General features: G+C 54.5%; 1 protein-coding gene across 3 annotated transcripts; it reads left to right on the plus strand.

The window, feature by feature from the left end:
- Positions 1 to 143: 143 nt before the first annotated feature.
- ca14 (carbonic anhydrase XIV) lies at positions 144 to 12463 on the plus strand. 3 transcript variants are annotated; one of them, XM_015336434.2, is made up of 12 exons: positions 144 to 398; positions 836 to 856; positions 2504 to 2683; positions 2863 to 3005; positions 4553 to 4648; positions 5542 to 5608; positions 6160 to 6317; positions 6788 to 6914; positions 7448 to 7471; positions 8950 to 9034; positions 9275 to 9328; positions 12012 to 12463. In XM_015336434.2, exons 1-12 carry the CDS (start codon positions 224 to 226, stop codon positions 12097 to 12099), a joined length of 1218 nt encoding a protein of 405 aa, XP_015191920.2. In that variant the 5' UTR covers positions 144 to 223; the 3' UTR covers positions 12100 to 12463. The 3 variants fall into 3 exon arrangements, with proteins under 3 accessions (XP_015191920.2, XP_015191921.2, XP_069041022.1); XM_015336435.2 differs by lacking the exon at positions 836 to 856; XM_069184921.1 differs by lacking the exon at positions 9275 to 9328 and having other exon boundaries at positions 145 to 398.
- Positions 12464 to 18076: the final 5613 nt, after the last annotated feature.

An 18076-nucleotide genomic window follows, 5' to 3' on the forward strand; every position in this document is an offset into this window, starting at 1 on the left:
CCTCTCCTCTCTCCCCCTCTCTCTCCTCTCTCTCCAATCTCCCTCTCCTCTCTCCCCCTCTCTCTCCTCTCTCTCCAATCTCCCTCTCCTCTCTCCCCCTCTCTCTCCTCTCTCTCCAATCTCCCTCTCCTCTCTCCCCCTCTCTCTCCTCTCTCTCCCCCCTCTCTCTCCTCTCTCTCCCGTCTCTCTCACAGTGAAGTTTTTGCTCAGGTCAGTGACGATCATGCTTCTCTCTGCATCTCTGATTCACCCGCGCTCTCCTCCAGTTCCCAAGGGTCTCTCGGGCCCCCGCCAGTGGACCACCTGTCCAGGAGCCAGCATGAGCCTCAGCCTACCCAGCGTTTCCCTCCTGCTGCTGCTCCTCTGGCTGCCAGAGCAGGTCCCAGCTGGCCGAGCAGGTGAGAGCGTCTTCATCTTCCTCCTCCTCCTCATTATTATTATAGTTGTTGTTGTAGTTGTTGTAGCAGTGTTGTAGATAGACAGCAGGCTACAGTGGATTTACCAGAGTAAAAGTTTCCAGATTCCGAGAGTTGTTTCCCACAAGCTGTCAGATGACTGGCTCACACTGAAGGGTTGCTTTTCTCACGCTGCTCGTCGGACTGTTTTAAAGCTGGATGTCATTTAGCTTGTTGCTGTTGCTGCTGCTGTTCTGTGTTTAGGTCTTTGTACTGGAGCATGCATGCAGATAACATTTCAGTGCACTTGGAAAGTGCACAAATACACCGAGCTGCACTGAGGCAGACACTCCTGGGGTACAGGCGCGTGGGTACCCCAGCTCGGGGGGCTGGAGGAGATTCTGACAGGCGTGTGTCCTCTGTGTCCTCTCTGTCCTCAGGCGCACACTGGACCTACACAGGTATGGTCTCCGCCGTCAGGACAGACCCCAGGAGGCCAAGACATCCAGAAACGGGGGAAAAAAACAGACCTCTTCCCTGTCTCCTTTCCTCTCTCCTCTCCTCCCTCCTTTCTCTTCTCCTCTCTCCTCTGTCTCCTCTCTCTCCCATCTCTCTCCTCTCCCTCTCCTTTCTGTCCTGTATCGTCTCTTTTTGCTTGTCCTCTCTCCGTCTGTGCGTCTCCCCTCTCTCCGTCTGTGCGTCTCCCCTCTCCGCTCCCGTCTTTCTCCCGTCTCCCTGTCTGTTCAGCCGACTGACCAGCAGGAATGAACATGTGATTTGAGAGAGAGCCCCCTGTCCTCCCCCCCCCCCCCCCGTCTCCCTGTGCCCGTCCCTCCGCGGCCCCCTGGAGTGTCCACTGGTCACCCAGCGAGCTGACCGCACTGGTGAGACGGGAGGCTGGCGTGCCTGCGCTGTGCCCGGGTGCCGTGGCCGGACCGCGGGCGCGCTGGGCTCTGCCCCTCTCTCCTGGCGCTGTCCCGCGGCGGGCCGGACACGGGCCGGGCCGGCGCTGCCCTGCGTGCCATTCCGCGTTGCCGAGGAGGTCGCCATGCCAACCAGAACGTGACGGCACGATCAAAGATGGGAGGAGGGGGTTGGTTGGGTTGTGATGTGGAGGGGGGGTTCCACTCAGGGGGCATCTCTATTAGAAAGCTGGGGAGCTGGGGTGGACCCCCTCCCTTCTGTCTCTTGAACCCTCTCCCTCCCTCCTGACAAATCCAATTACAGCTGATAGTGTTTTATTCACACAATACAAAGCCCCCATTAGGAATGCATGACTGGTCCCTGAGCTAATCAGAGACGTGCACACACACACTCACAAACTCACAGGCGGCCCAACTCTCTCCCTGCTCTCTATTCATCGCTCTCTCTGCTCTCTGTGTCATGTCCAGTCAGTCAGTGTGTGGCTGTATGAACCCCTCTCTCTCAGTGCAGTGTTAATGTACTGGAGTGTCCAGTCAGTCAGTGTGTCTGTATGAACCCCTCTCTCTCAGTGCAGTGTTAATGTACTGGAGTGTCCAGTCAGTGTGTCTGTATGAACCCCTCTCTCTCAGTGCAGTGTTAATGTACTGGTGTCCAGTCAGTGTGTCTGTATGAACCCCTCTCTCTCAGTGCAGTGTTAATGTACTGGAGTGTCCAGTCAGTCAGTGTGTCTGTATGAACCCCTCTCTCTCAGTGCAGTGTTAATGTACTGGAGTGTCCAGTCAGTCAGTGTGTCTGTATGAACCCCTCTCTCTCAGTGCAGTGTTAATGTACTGGAGTGTCCAGTCAGTCAGTGTGTCTGTATGAACCCCTCTCTCTCAGTGCAGTGTTAATGTACTGGAGTGTCCAGTCAGTCAGTGTGTCTGTATGAACCCCTCTCTCTCAGTGCAGTGTTAATGTACTGGAGTGTCCAGTCAGTGTGTCTGTATGAACCCCTCTCTCTCAGTGCAGTGTTAATGTACTGGAGTATCCAGTCAGTGTGTCTGTATGAACCCCTCTCTCTCAGTGCAGTGTTAATGTACTGGAGTGTCCAGTCAGTGTGTCTGTATGAACCCCTCTCTCTCAGTGCAGTGTTAATGTACTGGAGTGTCCAGTCAGTGTGTCTGTATTAACCCCTGTCTTTCCAGGAGCTCGTGGTCAGGATCAATGGTCACTCTTATTCCCAGACTGTGGGGGAAACTCCCAGTCCCCGATTGACATTGACACAAGAGCTGCCCTGCACGACCCTTCTCTGACCCCTGTACAACCCCAGGGGTACAGTCATCCTGGCAACGACCTCTTCATCCTCACCAACAACGGGCACACAGGTAGGGTGAACTCTCCGTCCTCCTACCCATGTCCACCCCTGTCTGTACCCGGAGTGACCGGGGTTATGTTCAGAAGTCCGACCTGCAGTCGCAGTGAGGTGCCAGCCTGTGCCCGCAGTGCCAGCCCCCTCTCAGCCCGCCCTGACCCCTGCCCCTCCTCTCTCTCCCCCTCGTGCCAGTGGAGATGTCTCTGCCAGGATCCATGTCGCTGGCCGGGCTGCCCTGGCGCTTCTCCGCAGTCCAGCTCCACCTGCACTGGGGCAGCGGGGGCCGCGAGGGAGGCTCGGAGCACCTGATCGAGGGGCACAGCAGCAGCGCCGAGGTGGGCACATGGGCACACAAGCACACAGGCACCAGGGCACACAAGCACACGAGTACACGAGTACACAAGCACACAGGCACCAGGGCACATGAGCACACGAGCGCACGAGTGCACGAGCACACAGGCACCAGGGCACATGAGCACACGAGCGCACGAGCGCATGAGCGCACGAGCACACGGGCACACGAGCACACAGGCACCAGGGCACACAAGCACACGAGTACACGAGTACACAAGCACACAGGCACCAGGGCACACAAGCACACGAGTACACGAGTACACAAGCACACAGGCACCAGGGCACATGAGCACACGAGCGCACGAGCGCATGAGCGCACGAGCACACGGGCACACGAGCACACAGGCACCAGGGCACACAAGCACACGAGCGCAAGAGCGCACGAGCACACGAGTACACGAGTACACAAGCACACAGGCACCAGGGCACACAAGCACACGAGTACACGAGTACACAAGCACACAGGCACCAGGGCACACAAGCACACGAGTACACGAGTACACAAGCACACAGGCACCAGGGCACACAAGCACACGAGCACACGAGCACACGAGCACACGAGTACACAGGCACACGGGCACACAAGCACACAAGCACACAGGCACCAGGCACCAGGGCACATGAGCACACGAGCACACGAGCACACGAGCACACAGGCACCAGGCACCAGGCACCAGGGCACATGAGCACACGAGCACACGAGGACAAGAGCACAAGAGCACACGAGTACACAAGTACACGAGTACACAGGCAAATGGTCACACGAGCACACAGGCACCAGGACATATGAGCACACTGGCACACGAGTACATGAGTACTCTAGCACATGTGCACACGGGAACACAGAGCCTGGTAAGAAGACAGCTTGCATTTCTCGTGCTGCTCCTCTTCTCTCTGTCTTTGAAAAGACCGCAGTGCAGCACTGACCCAGCCTCCTGCTGCATGCACACTGTGCTTGGCCCTGCAGGGGGCGTCCTCTTGAGCAGGGGAAGGACACCTGGCCATCTGCACACGGGCTGGTTTGCCAGCAGACTGACTCTCAGCCAGCACTGCCAAGCGAGCACACAGCTCTCTGAGACTGTGGGCAGAGCCACTGCAGAACTGACTGACCGATCACTGACCGACTGACCGCTGACACACACACACCCTTCTCTCCCAGTGCCTCCTCTCCTTCTCTCCCTCCTCTCTCTCCCAGTGCCTCCTCTCTCTTCTCTATCTGCAGTGCAATCTGCATGAACCAGCAAAATCCTTTCATGATCTCTGAACAGGCGGGGGAAGAGGATTAGTCTATACTCACACAGTGTGCCTGTACACACCGTTACACATCGTGACACACACACTGTGACACATACACACTCTGACACACACAGTGACACACAAATACTCACTCTGACACACGCACAGTGACACACACATACACACTCTGATACAAACACAGTGACACACATACGCACTCTGACACACACACACTGGCGCAGCCCTGCCTTGTTAACTGTGTGTGTGTGTGTGTGTGTGTGCTGTCTTCCAGTTGCACGTTGTGCACTACAACTCCCAGCTGTACCCCAACATCAGCGTGGCCAGGACCCAGCTGGACGGGCTGGCCGTGCTTGGCGTCTTGATCGAGGTGAGCGGCCGAGCCCCAGCACCCCGAGAGTGAGCCTGACAACCACGCAGCAACCACGCCCCAGTCTGTGGAACAGTTAGCAAACGAGTCCAGTTCCCAGCTGATATCAGAGCAGGAAGGCAGAGACGCAGCCTGCAGACATCAGGAAACACTGAGCCTGAAGCAGCTGCTCCTGAGAGAGACTGAGGGGCCTGTGTGGCTCCGTCTTCCAGACACAGTGGGGGACAGAGAGAAGAGAAACCGGGGTGTGGTGCTGTGTGACAGGTGTACAGGGCTCTAGCACTGGGGACAGTAATGAGTGCTGAGGGGCCGGTGATACACAGGGGCGTGCGTTGAAATCTGAGAACCGGAGGCGCTTCTTTACACAAAGGGTGGTGGGAGGCTGGAACAGACTGGTCAGCTGATACCCTGGTTTCTTTCAAGCAACAGCAGGGTGAGGTCCTGCAGTCAGGGCAGGAAGCACTACTTTACACAAAGGGTGGTGGGAGGCTGGAACAGACTGGTCAGCCATGAGGTTGAAGCTGATACCCTGGATTCTTTCAAGAAACAGCAGGGTGAGGTCCTGCAGTCAGGACAGGAAGCACTACTTTACACAAAGGGTGGTGGGAGGCTGGAACAGACTGGTCAGCCATGAGGTTGAAGCCGATACTCTGACTCCTTTCAAGAGACAGCAGGATAAGAGCTTCAGGTCATTAAGCTACTAACTGCCAAACGAGCCTGATGAACAGATCAGGCTCCCCTCGTTTGTAACCTCTGTGAAGGTCTCGTTCCTGTCAGCTCCTCTTCTCTGCCACTGCTGAGCTCGGAGAGACAGGAGGATCAGAAGGCCTAGTGAGGCCCTGGCTCTCCTGGCTCTCCTGCCTGTCCTTCTCTGGGCTCATTCTGCTTCTCAGACAGGTGAGGAGGTGAACCCTGCCTACGAGAATCTCCTCAACCACCTGGGCAAAGTCAAGTACGCAGGTGAGACATGCACAGAGCACCCGTGTCAGTGTGTCAGCCTATGGGTCAGAGTATCAGTGTGTCAGTCTATCACTGTGTCAGTCTATCAGTGCGTCAGAGTTTTAGTGTGTCAGTCTATCAGAGTTTTAGTGTGTCAGTCTATCAGTGTGTCAGAGCATCAGTGTGTCAGTCTATCAGTGTGTCAGAGTTTTAGTGTGTCAGTCTATCAGTGTGTCAGAGCATCAGTGTGTCAGTCTATCAGTGTTTCAGAGCATCAGTGTGTCAGTGTGTTGTTGATCAGTGAGTGTGTTAGTGTGTTTGTCAATCTGTCTATGCTCAGTCTGCTATTGGTCAGTCAGTGTGTTGTTGGTCAGTCTGCCCGTGAGTCAGTGTGTTGGTCAGTCTGCCTGTGAGTCAGTGTGCTGTTGGTCAGTCGGTGTGTCACTGTGTTGGTCAGTCTGCCTGTGAGTCAGAGTGTTGGTCAGTCTGCCTGTGAGTCAGAGTGTTGTTGGTCAGTCTGCCCGTGAGTCAGTGTATCACCCAGGTTTACTGGGTCTCTGCTCTCTTTCCAGGACAGAAGGTGTCCGTTCCCCCATTCGATGTCCAGGCATTGCTGCCCAAACAGCTGGACCGATTCTTCCGCTACAACGGCTCCCTGACAACTCCCCCCTGCTTCGAGAGTGTGCTGTGGACTGTCTTCACCCAGAGAGTGAAACTGTCTCACTCCCAGGTCAGACACGAGGGGTGACCACAGGGGACTGGACACTGTGTCTTCACCCAGAGAGAAACTCTCACTCCCAGGTCAGACACGAGGGGTGACCACAGGGGACTGGACACTGTGTCTTCACCCAGAGAGAAACTGTCTCACTCCCAGGTCAGACACGAGGGGTGACCACAGGGGACTGGACACTGTGTCTTCACCCAGAGAGTGAGATTGTCTCACTCCCAGGTCAGACAGGAGGGGTGACCACAGGGGACTGGACACTGTGTCTTCACCCAGAGAGTGAGATTGTCTCACTCCCAGGTCAGACACGAGGGGTGACCATAGGGGACTGGACACTGTGTCTTCACCCAGAGAGAAACTGTCTCACTCCCAGGTCAGACACGAGGGGTGACCACGGGGGACTGGACACTGTGTCTTCACCCAAAGAGAGAGTGAGATCAGACACCCACTCTCTCTCTCTTCTGTGCTCTCTGTAGATTGAGAAACTTCAGTCCTCCTTGCTGTCCAGTGTTCGGAATGACACCCATGCTCACCCCTTGGTGGATAATTATCGGGGTTCCCAGCCCCTAAATAACCGGCTTGTGTTCGCTTCCTTTCCTGGGGGTAAGTTTGGAATAAGAAATTGATTTATTTTTAAAAACCCAGCAAATGGATCTTTTTATATACCTGTGGTAGTTTAGAGTATCTTGGTATGAATAGAGTTTAGTACAGTACAGCCCAGTGAGATCAGGGTAAAAGCACAGTCCAGTGCAGTAAAGCCCAGTGAGATCAGAGTACACTGTCAGCACACTGAGACCATGAGCACTTGGCCAAATCACTTTGCAAAGTTACCAGGGTGAAGCTCAGTCTGTGTGCAGGGCACAGCTCGTTCCAGTGGAGAATTGGGGTGTCTTAGCTGGGCTCCAGGCCACACCATGTGTCAAAGGCCTGTTTGTTTGCTTGGTCTGTTAGTGGAGGGATTAGACTACCCTCAGTGCACACAAGGGGCATTGTTCTGGCTCACTGGCTCAGGGCAAACAGAGCAGCTTAGTGTGGTAAGACTGTGTGAGTTGAGCCCTGGCATCCTCCCATGACCGTGCAAGCAGAGACACGTGCACATTGAATCACAGAAACTAATGCAATTATTTCAATTTCAGATTCTACAGCGTTTTACTCTGTAGGTAAGTTGTAATAAAAATAATTCCAGTCGGTGAAGTTTTCCCTGTGTTCTGTAGGACAGGTGTGTAGAATGGTGTGTCTCAGTAGCCCTGTGTCTCTGTGTGCTGTAGGACAGGTGTGAGCGATGGTGACCCTGTGTCTCTGTGTGCTGTAGGACAGGTGTATGCGATGGTGACCCTGTGTCTCTGTGTGCTGTAGGACAGGTGTGTGCGATGGTGACCCTGTGTCTCTGTGTGCTGTAGGACAGGTGTGAGCGATGGTGACCCTGTGTCTCTGTGTGCTGTAGGACAGGTGTATGCGATGGTGACCCTGTGTCTCTGTGTGCTGTAGGACAGGTGTGAGCGATGGTGACCCTGTGTCTCTGTGTGCTGTAGGACAGGTGTGAGCGATGGTGACCCTGTGTCTCTGTGTGCTGTAGGACAGGTGTATGCGATGGTGACCCTGTGTCTCTGTGTGCTGTAGGACAGGTGTGAGCGATGGTGACCCTGTGTCTCTGTGTGCTGTAGGACAGGTGTGAGCGATGGTGACCCTGTGTCTCTGTGTGCTGTAGGACAGGTGTGAGCGATGGTGACCCTGTGTCTCTGTGTGCTGTAGGACAGGTGTGAGCGATGGTGACCCTGTGTCTCTGTGTGCTGTAGGACAGGTGTGAGCGATGGTGACCCTGTGTCTCTGTGTGCTGTAGGACAGGTGTGTGTGATGGTGACCCTGTGTCTCTGTGTGCTGTAGGACAGGTGTGTGCGATGGTGACCCTGTGTCTCTGTGTGCTGTAGGACAGGTGTGAGCGATGGTGACCCTGTGTCTCTGTGTGCTGTAGGACAGGTGTGTGTGATGGTGTGTCTCAGTAACCCTGTGTCTCTGTGTGCTGTAGGAGAGGTGTGTGTGATGGTGTGTCTCAGTAACCCTGTGTCTCTGTGTGCTGTAGGACAGGTGTGTGCGATGGTGACCCTGTGTCTCTGTGTGCTGTAGGACAGGTGTGAGCGATGGTGACCCTGTGTCTCTGTGTGCTGTAGGACAGGTGTGTGCGATGGTGACCCTGTGTCTCTGTGTGCTGTAGGACAGGTGTGAGCGATGGTGACCCTGTGTCTCTGTGTGCTGTAGGACAGGTGTGAGCGATGGTGACCCTGTGTCTCTGTGTGTTGTAGGACAGGTGTGTGTGATGGTGACCCTGTGTCTCTGTGTGCTGTAGGACAGGTGTGTGCGATGGTGACCCTGTGTCTCTGTGTGCTGTAGGACAGGTGTGAGCGATGGTGACCCTGTGTCTCTGTGTGCTGTAGGACAGGTGTGTGTGATGGTGACCCTGTGTCTCTGTGTGCTGTAGGAGAGGTGTGAGTGATGGTGTGTCTCAGTAACCCTGTGTCTCTGTGTGCTGTAGGAGAGGTGTGTGTGATGGTGTGTCTCAGTAACCCTGTGTCTCTGTGTGCTGTAGGAGAGGTGTGTGTGATGGTGTGTCTCAGTAACCCTGTGTCTCTGTGTGCTGTAGGAGAGGTGTGTGCGATGGTCATTGGTGTGGTTTTTGGATGCGTTGGACTTGCTGCTACTCTGCACTTCATCATCCGAACTTTGCGGTAAGTCAGTTCATGCCCTGGTGTCTGATAACTCCTTATTCTCTTATATCTCCTTTTGCCCTCTCTCTTCCTTCCTTGTCCCCCATCTCCCCCTCCCACTCTCTGTCTCCCCCCCGTCTCCCCCTCTCTCTCCAATCTCTCCCCGTGACTCACCCCCTCTCTCTCTGTCTCGGTCAGGCTGTATATGAGAATGACTTTCTCTCTGTTCTCTCCTCCTCTGGTTTTAATCTGCGATTCCAGCTCCACCTCCAGCTGGGATGTTCTGCCCAACATCCACCCAGCCAGCAAGGCCAGGTCACTCTCAGCACTGGGAGAGAGGGCAGAGCCTGAGCCCTCCCTGACCACTTCACAACACTGGCACAGCCCAGTCACAGGGCTCTAGACTCTTACAGTACACTCACACAGCCCAGTCACAGAGCTCTAGACTCTTATAGTCCACTGACACAGCCCAGTCACAGGGCTCTAGACTCTTACAGTCCCTGAGGAGTCCGGGACCCTGACACAGCCCAGTCACAGGGCTCTAGACTCTTACAGTCCCTCTGGAGTCCAGGACACTGACACAGCCCAGTCACAGAGCTCTAGACTCTTACAGTCCACTGACACAGCCCAGTCACAGGGATCTAGACTCTTACAGTCCCTGAGGAGTCCGGGACCCTGGCACAGCCCAGTCACAGGGCTCTAGACTCTTACAGTACCTGTGGAGTCCGGGACCCTGACACAGCCCAGTCACAGGGCTCTAGACTCTTACAGTCCCTCTGGAGTCCAGGACACTGACACAGCCCAGTCACAGAGCTCTAGACTCTTACAGTCCACTGACACAGCCCAGTCACAGGGCTCTAGACTCTTACAGTCCACTGACACAGCCCAGTCACAGGGCTCTAGACTCTTACAGTCCCTGTGGAGTCCGGGACACTGACACAGCCCAGTCACAGGGCTCTAGACTCTTACAGTCCCTGTGGAGTCCGGGACACTGACACAGCCCAGTCACAGGGCTCTAGACTCTTACAGTCCACTGACACAGCCCAGTCACAGGGCTCTAGACTCTTACAGTCCCTGTGGAGTCCGGGACACTGACACAGCCCAGTCACAGGGCTCTAGACTCTTACAGTCCACTGACACAGCCCAGTCACAGGGCTCTAGACTCTTACAGTCCACTGACACAGCTCAGTCACAGGGCTCTAGACTCTTACAGTACCTGTGGAGTCCGGGACCCTGACACAGCCCAGTCACAGGGCTCTAGACTCTTACAGTCCCTCTGGAGTCCAGGACACTGACACAGCCCAGTCACAGAGCTCTAGACTCTTACAGTCCACTGACACAGCCCAGTCACAGGGCTCTAGACTCTTACAGTCCACTGACACAGCCCAGTCACAGGGCTCTAGACTCTTACAGTCCCTGTGGAGTCCGGGACACTGACACAGCCCAGTCACAGGGCTCTAGACTCTTACAGTCCCTGTGGAGTCCGGGACACTGACACAGCCCAGTCACAGGGCTCTAGACTCTTACAGTCCACTGACACAGCCCAGTCACAGGGTTCTAGACTCTTACAGTCCCTGTGGAGTCCGGGACACTGACACAGCCCAGTCACAGGGCTCTAGACTCTTACAGTCCACTGACACAGCCCAGTCACAGGGCTCTAGACTCACATTGCTGGTCTCACAAGTCCAGAAGTTCTCCTACTGGTGGAGGTGCAGTGAGGGACACTGGCTCTGCTCTCACTCTGCAATGCGATCCCCTCAGTCATCTCTGTCACCCCCATTCCCTCACTATCTCACCAACCTTCAATAGATAGAGTTAAAAACCGGGCCAACTCTAGATTGTAGATCCAGAATTCCAGAACACGTTTCAATGCCTGTTGGTGGTTGAAATGTCCAATCACAGTACCAATCAATAGCACTCTGGTCTTCTCCAGTCTTCATAGTGTTTTTAATCAGATTCCCAGTGCACAGCAGTCTGATCCACTCCAGATTTAACACTGGGGACAGCCAGACTCTCAGTGCACATCAGTCTGATCCACTCCAGGTTTTACACTGGGGACAGCCAGACTCTCAGTGCACATCAGTCTGATCCACTCCAGGTTTTACACTGGTGACAGTCAGACTCTCAGTGCACAGCAGTCTGATCCACTCCAGGTTTTACACTGGGGACAGTCAGACTCTCAGTGCACAGCAGTCTGATCCACTCCAGGTTTTACATTGGGGACAGTCAGACTCTCAGTGCACAGCAGTCTGATCCACTCCAAGCTCTTGATTAGAAGCAAAAAAGACAGGATCTGGATCCACGCTGAAGCTTTTTGAACTGATACAAGGTCTCCCTCTGCTGACCAGATATGGAACAACCAGCACGTTCACTGCGGTGCTGGAGCTGTGTTGATCCTGAAAGCCTGGATTAAAGTTTGAAATTCGTCTCATTAGGATCCTCTAGAACTCAGTCACCAGTCCAAGTGTTCTGGAATATCAGAGTGAGCCGCGCGCAGAGTAACATCACCGCCACTCAGTGTGCAGAGTAACATCACCGCCACTCAGTGTGCAGAGTAACATCACCCCCACTCAGGGCGTAGAGTAACATCACCGCCACTTAGTGTGCAGAGTAACATCACCGCCACTTAGTGTGCAGAGTAACATCACCCCCACTCAGGGCGTAGAGTAACATCACCACCACTTAGTGTGCAGAGTAACATCACCGCCACTTAGTGTGCAGAGTAACATCACCGCCACTCAGTGTGCAGAGTAACATCACCGCCACTCAGGGCGTAGAGTAACATCACCGCCACTTAGTGTGCAGAGTAACACTACCCCCAGCTAGCCAGGCCCTGTAGTGAACACTGTGCACCTCCTCTTCCTCCTGTGTGGACACTCTCTAACCTGCCACTCAGTGTGTTAGTGTGTCAGTGTGTCAGTCAGTGTCAATCAGTGTGTCGACAGTCTGCGTGTCAGTGTGTCACCGATTATTATTGTTAATACTTTAATAATTTCAGAATTAAGGAGTCCAAGCAGCCTAGACAGGATGTGGTTTTCAAGACAACCCCTAATCCTGAAAAAGAAGAGGCCTCCTCCCAGCCATGACCTATCACCTTTGACCTGTCCCTCAGCCCTTGGGCTCCCTGCATGTAACGTCCGGCTTGCATGAAGCACTGGCCAGGGCTGCCCAGGGGACAGCTGACCACTCTCATCCCTCTGGCCCCATCTCTCCTCTCTGCCCCCCAGTCACCCCACCATCTCTGGGGGCGACACCAGGAATTCTGGTCACCCGTCCTCCTCCCCTCGTCTCGTTTCCTCCTTCTTCTTGCTCCGTCTCTCTCGCTCCCACGCTTTTCTGTCTCCAAACATCGATTTTGCCTCTGACAGGAGTGATTTCTCTCCCATGTTTGCCTATATTTGGGGATTGTGCTTTGTATATAAATATCAATAAAGAGTTAATTAAATAACAACCTCATTAATGTCATTTCTTTAGGTAGTGTTGGCTCCCAGTGCACAGCAGTCTGATCCACTCCAGGTTTTACAGAGCTGTCAGTCAGACTCCCAGTGCACAGCAGTCTGATCCACTGCAGGTTTTACAGTGCTGTCAGTCAGACTCCCAGTGCACAGCAGTCTGATCCACTCCAGGTTTTACAGAGCTGTCAGTCAGACTCCCAGTGCACAGCAGTCTGATCCACTCCAGGTTTTACAGAGCTGTCAGTCAGACTCCCAGTGCACAGCAGTCTGATCCACTGCAGGTTTTACAGTGCTGTCAGTCAGACTCCCAGTGCACAGCAGTCTGATCCACTCCAGGTTTTACAGTGCTGTCAGTCAGACTGCCAGTGCACAGCAGTCTGATCCGCTCCAGGTTTTAGTGTTATCAACCAGACTCCCAGTGCACAGCAGTCTGATCCGCTCCAGGTTTTACAGAGCTGTCAGACTCCCAGTGCACAGCAGTCTGATCCACTCCAGGTTTTACACTGGTGTCAGACTCCCAGTGCACAGCAGTCTGATCCACTCCAGGTGTTTGAGTGCTGTCAGTCAGACTCCCAGTGCACAGCAGTCTGGTCCAGTCCATGGTTGGCCATCGTGTCCGACAGTGCAGCAGAGCATTTCGAAGTGGGCAGGCCATTGCGCTCGGCCAGTCCCACTCTCGCCCTCAGAAGCCTGGGTCCAGCAGTACCAGTAGTCGTCACGACTGGAGACTTCCTTGGTTGCAGTGGATGGCCATGACGCCCTTCTGTGCCTTGTCCTGCCCTTCACTTTACACAGAGCATTGCAACAGTAGAGTCCCATCACTGCTGTACTGGGGCATTAGGACCCACACAGACCGCAGAGTGAGCGCCCCCTGCTGGTCTCCCATCCAGGTAATGGCCAGGCTCACACCTACTAAGCTGCAGTGGGTTGCCAGTTGTGAGGTGCAGGGTGATATGGCTGCCGGACCCCCCTTTTTTTAAAAATAAAAACTGTTACACAGCACGTATGTACAGATTTCTGTAGTACCGCTGAACTGCAGCAGGAGGCGCATGGATCTGGCGTCACTCCCGAGGTCTGCCACAAGGTGGTGCCAGAGTGCTACCGAGGCGCGCTAGTACTGCACTTCTGTTGCTTTTGCCCTCTGTCTCCACTCCCCTGTCTCAGTCCCAGGGGTTTCTCTTCTCTTCCTCTGCTCTTTTCTCTTCCCTCTTTGCCATTCCTGGAATCAGCACAGGGCTGGGAGTCGCCCCCTCTCCCCTGGAGTCTGTTGTCTGCTCCCTGCTCTCTGAGAGGAATGTGGTCCTATTGTCTGCTCTGCATTCCTGAGTCCCAACAGCATCGCTGCACTGAGCGGTGTGTGTGAGCTCACACACACTGGAGACACGCCGGTCCTGCTCTGAGCGGTGTGTGTGAGCTCACACACACTGGAGACACGCCGGTCCTGCTCTGAGCGGTGTGTGTGAGCTCACACACACTGGAGACACGCCGGTCCTGGTCAGTGTGTCACTGGGTCAGGGTGTCACTGGGTCGGTGTGTCTCTGGGTCAGGGTGTCACTGGTCAGCATATCTCTTGGTCAGTCTGTCTCTGGGTCGGTCCGTCTCTGCGTCTGTCTGTCTCTGGGTCAGCGCGTCTCTGGGTCGGTGAGTCACTGGGTCAGTGTGTGTAAGTGTATCAGTGCATTGTCAGTGTGTCAATGAGTGTGCACCAGCGTGATAGTGTGTTAGAGTGTCTCAGTGCTTCAGTTAGTGTGTGTTAGTGTGTGTCAGTGTGCATCTGTGTGTGTTTCAGAATGTGTGGTAGTGTGTGGCAGTAAATCCAGATGTTGCTGTGTTCCAGATGTGAAGCTGGTGGGTTCCTGGAACAGCTGGCAGCCCACTTTATCACTCAATCTTTCCCTTCAGTCTTTCTCCTTCCCTGACACTGCTCTGTGTTTCTAATTACTGGGAGTTCACTATCAGCCAGGGAGACTGTGGACTGCAGGGAGAGAGAGGGGGAGAGGAGTTCCAGTCTGGAACTGTCACACTGTAACCCTACAGTCCAGAGGTCACTGGTCCAGTCTGGGTCACACTGTAACCCTACAGTCCAGAGGTCACTGGTCCAGTCTGGGTCACACTGTAACCCTACAGTCCAGAGGTCACTGGTCCAGTCTGGGTCACACTAACCCTACAGTCCAGAGATCACTGGTCCAGTCTGGAACTGTCACACTGTAACCCTACAGTCCAGAGATCACTGGTCCAGTCTGGGTCACACTGTAACCCTACAGTCCAGAGGTCACTGGTCCAGTCTGGGTCACACTGTAACCCTACAGTCCAGAGATCACTGGTCCAGTCTGGGTCACACTGTAACCCTACAGTCCAGAGATCACTGGTCCTGTCTGAGTCACACTGTAACCCTACAGTCCAGAGATCACTGGTCCAGTCTGGGTCACACTGTAACCCTACAGTCCAGAGATCACTGGTCCAGGGTTACTGTCCAGTGCATCACTCAATAAAAAAGTCAGACATTCAACTGTAAATAGTCAGTCAGTGACCAGTCAGCGTCCGGTCAGCAGTCAGTGTGTCAGTCAGTGTCCAGTCAGGAGTCAGTGAGTGTATCGGTCAGCAGTCAGTGGTCCATCAGTGTGTCAGCGGTCCATCAGTGTTCAGTAGTTACTCTAATCAGTAAGAGGCAGGAGGCAGTGTGCACAATGAAAGGCTGACAGGGGAAGTGTGTGGAGAATGAGAGGGCTGAGCTGTTCTGGGGTGTGGTGGGTCTGGGTCTGGGTCAGCGCTGATCAGGGATCTCTGAGCAGTGCAGCTTTGTTCTCGGGTGTTTGTGTGTGAGCCGGCTGCTCCACTTCCTCGTGGCTGGACATGCCAACATCTGGGCTCAATTAGACTCCCGCGGGCCGGTGAGTTCAGGACAGCAGGGGAGGGAGGAGTGCAGTAATCACTCTGCAAGCTGAGGGCATGGGCTCTCTCTGAGAGACAGAGAGAGAGACAGGGGGAGACAGGGGGAGAGAGAGAGAGGAGAGACAGAGAGAGAGACAGGGGGAGACAGGGGGAGAGACAGGAGAGAGACAGGAGAGACAGAGGAGAGACAGAGAGAGAGACAGAGAGAGACAGGGGGAGAGAGAGAGAGAGGAGAAGAGACAGAGAGAGAGAGACAGGAGAGAGACAGAGAGAGACAGATAGAGAGACTGGAGAGAGACAGGAGAGACAGAGGAGAGACAGAGAGAGAGACAGAGAGAGAGACAGGGGGAGACAGGGGGAGAGAGAGAGAGGAGGAGAGACAGAGAGAGAGAGACAGGAGAGAGACAGAGAGAGACAGATAGAGAGACTGGAGAGAGACAGGAGAGACAGAGGAGAGACAGAGAGAGAGACAGAGAGAGAGACAGAGAGAGACAGGGGGAGAGAGAGAGAGGAGGAGAGACAGAGAGAGAGAGAGACAGGAGAGAGACAGAGAGAGAGAGAGACAGGGGGAGACAGGGGGAGAGACAGGAGAGACAGAGAGAGAGACAGGAGAGAGAGACAGGAGAGAGACAGGAGAGACAGGAGAGACAGAGAGAGGAGGAGAGACAGAGAGAGAGACAGGAGAGAGACAGGAGAGAGAGACAGGAGAGAGACAGAGAGAGAGAGACAGGAGACACAGAGAGAGGAGGAGAGAGAGAGAGACAGGAGAGACAGAGAGAGGAGAGAGACAGGAGAGACAGGAGAGAGACAGGAGAGACAGAGAGAGAGAGGAGGAGAGACAGAGAGAGAGACATGAGAGACAGAGAGAGAGACAGTGAGAGACAGGAGAAACAGAGAGGCAGAGAGGCAGACAGGAGAGACTGTGTGTGTATGACTGGGGTGTGACGTGTGTGTAACAGGGGGTTGTGTGCCGTGCAGTGTGTGTGTGTAACAGGGGGTTGTGTGCAGTGCAGTGTGTGTGTGTGTGTAACAGGGGGTGTGCAGTGTGTGTGTAACAGGGGGTTGTGTGCCGTGCAGTGTGTGTGTGTGTAACAGGGGGTGTGCAGTGTGTGTGTAACAGGGGGTTGTGTGCCGTGCAGTGTGTGTGTACTGTGCCAGTCTCAGGAAGTGTGCTGCCAGCGAGTCCCCGGTGGTGAGCTCAGTGGCGGGGCGGGTTCACAGGGAGGTCGTTCTGGGGTCAGCGGGGGGTCAGTGAGTGTGCCCAGTGGGAGGGTGAGGGTGGCACCATGCTGGGTACGTGATCGCTGGCACATAGCTGTGCCTGCTCCCTTGCGATAAGAGAATATAAAATGGCGTCAGTCTGCGTCCTCTGTCCTCTCCTGCTCTCTCCTTCCCCTCCTCTCGGACAGCACAAGGCCGAGACAGGCCACAGGTGAGAGGAGACCCGTCAGCCCCACTAGCTCGTTTGGTGAAAAGTGGCTAATTGAACCAAAGATCTCATCCTGCTGTTTCTTAAAGGAGTCAGAGCACCGGCTTCAGCATCATGGCCTGTTCCAGACACCCACCACTCTTTGTGTAAAGAAGCGCCTCCGGTTCTCAGATTTCAACGCACTCCCCTGTGTATCACCGGCCCCTCGGCACTCGTTTCTGTCCCCAGTGCTAGAGCCCTCTACACCTGTCACACAGCACCACACCCCGGTTTCTCTTCTCTCTGTCCCCCACTGTGTCTGGAAGACGGAGCCACACAGAGCCCTCAGTCTCTCTCAGGAGCAGCTGCTTCAGGCTCAGTGTTTCTCTCCTGATGTCTGCAGGCTGCGTCTCTGCCTTCCTGCTGTACTTGTTCGCAAAGACCTGTGCTTCTAAATCCATGTGGACTGCCCCCATGAGCTCCTCTCCTGGTCAGCTGGAAGTGTAAAACGTCAGTCTTACTGGTCTGGTCAGTATTCCCCGGGTCTGGTTTGGGCACCCTCGTTCTGGGCGGATTTTGTCACTGGGTGCCGTCCTCATCCGGTGCTGGGTTAACCTCCTCCTATACCATCAGATTTCGATTGCGATTTCAACAAGGAACGATCAGAAGATACGCAAGAAACAATGTCACAGCTCGTGACCCGTTCTGTCTAACACAGTCCTTCCTCAGCCTGAGCTGTCTGTGTCCATTCTAACACAGTCCTCACACAGTCCTTCCTTAGCCTGAGCTGTCTGTGTCCATTCTAACACAGTCCTCACACAGTCCTTCCTCAGCCTGAGCTGTCTGTGTCCATTCTGTCTAACACAGTCCTCACACAGTCCTTCCTCAGCCTGAGCTGTCTGTGTCCATTCTGTCTAACACAGTCCTCACACAGTCCTTCCTCAGCCTGAGCTGTCTGTGTCTATTCTGTCTAACACAGTCCTCACACAGTCCTTCCTCAGCCTGAGCTGTCTGTGTCCATTCTGTCTCACACAGTCCTCACACAGTCCTTCCTCAGCCTGAGCTGTCTGTGTCCATTCTAACACAGTCCTCAAACAGTCCTTCCTCAGCCTGAGCTGTCTGTGTCCATACTAACACAGTCCTCACACAGTCCTTCCTCAGCCTGACCTGTCTGTGTCCATACTAACACAGTCCTCACACAGTCCTTCCTCAGCCTGAGCTGTCTGTGTCCATTCTAACACAGTCCTCACACAGTCCTTCCTCAGCCTGAGCTGTCTGTGTCCATTCTAACACAGTCCTCACACAGTC

This window comes from Lepisosteus oculatus, chromosome 27 (assembly GCF_040954835.1).
Source record: "Lepisosteus oculatus isolate fLepOcu1 chromosome 27, fLepOcu1.hap2, whole genome shotgun sequence".
NCBI lineage: Eukaryota > Metazoa > Chordata > Actinopteri > Semionotiformes > Lepisosteidae > Lepisosteus > Lepisosteus oculatus.

What these genes read in the sequence shown, in the direction of transcription:
- ca14 (XM_015336434.2), top strand. Translation starts at nt 224, where the DNA reads ATGCTTCTCTCTGCATCTCTGATTCACCCGCGCTCTCCTCCAGTTCCC. An exon ending in GGTCCCAGCTGGCCGAGCAG is followed by an intron (nt 399 to 835) that starts GTGAGAGCGTCT and finishes CTCTGTCCTCAG; the next exon opens with GCGCACACTGGACCTACACA. An exon ending in CACCAACAACGGGCACACAG is followed by an intron (nt 2,684 to 2,862) that starts GTAGGGTGAACT and finishes CCCTCGTGCCAG; the next exon opens with TGGAGATGTCTCTGCCAGGA.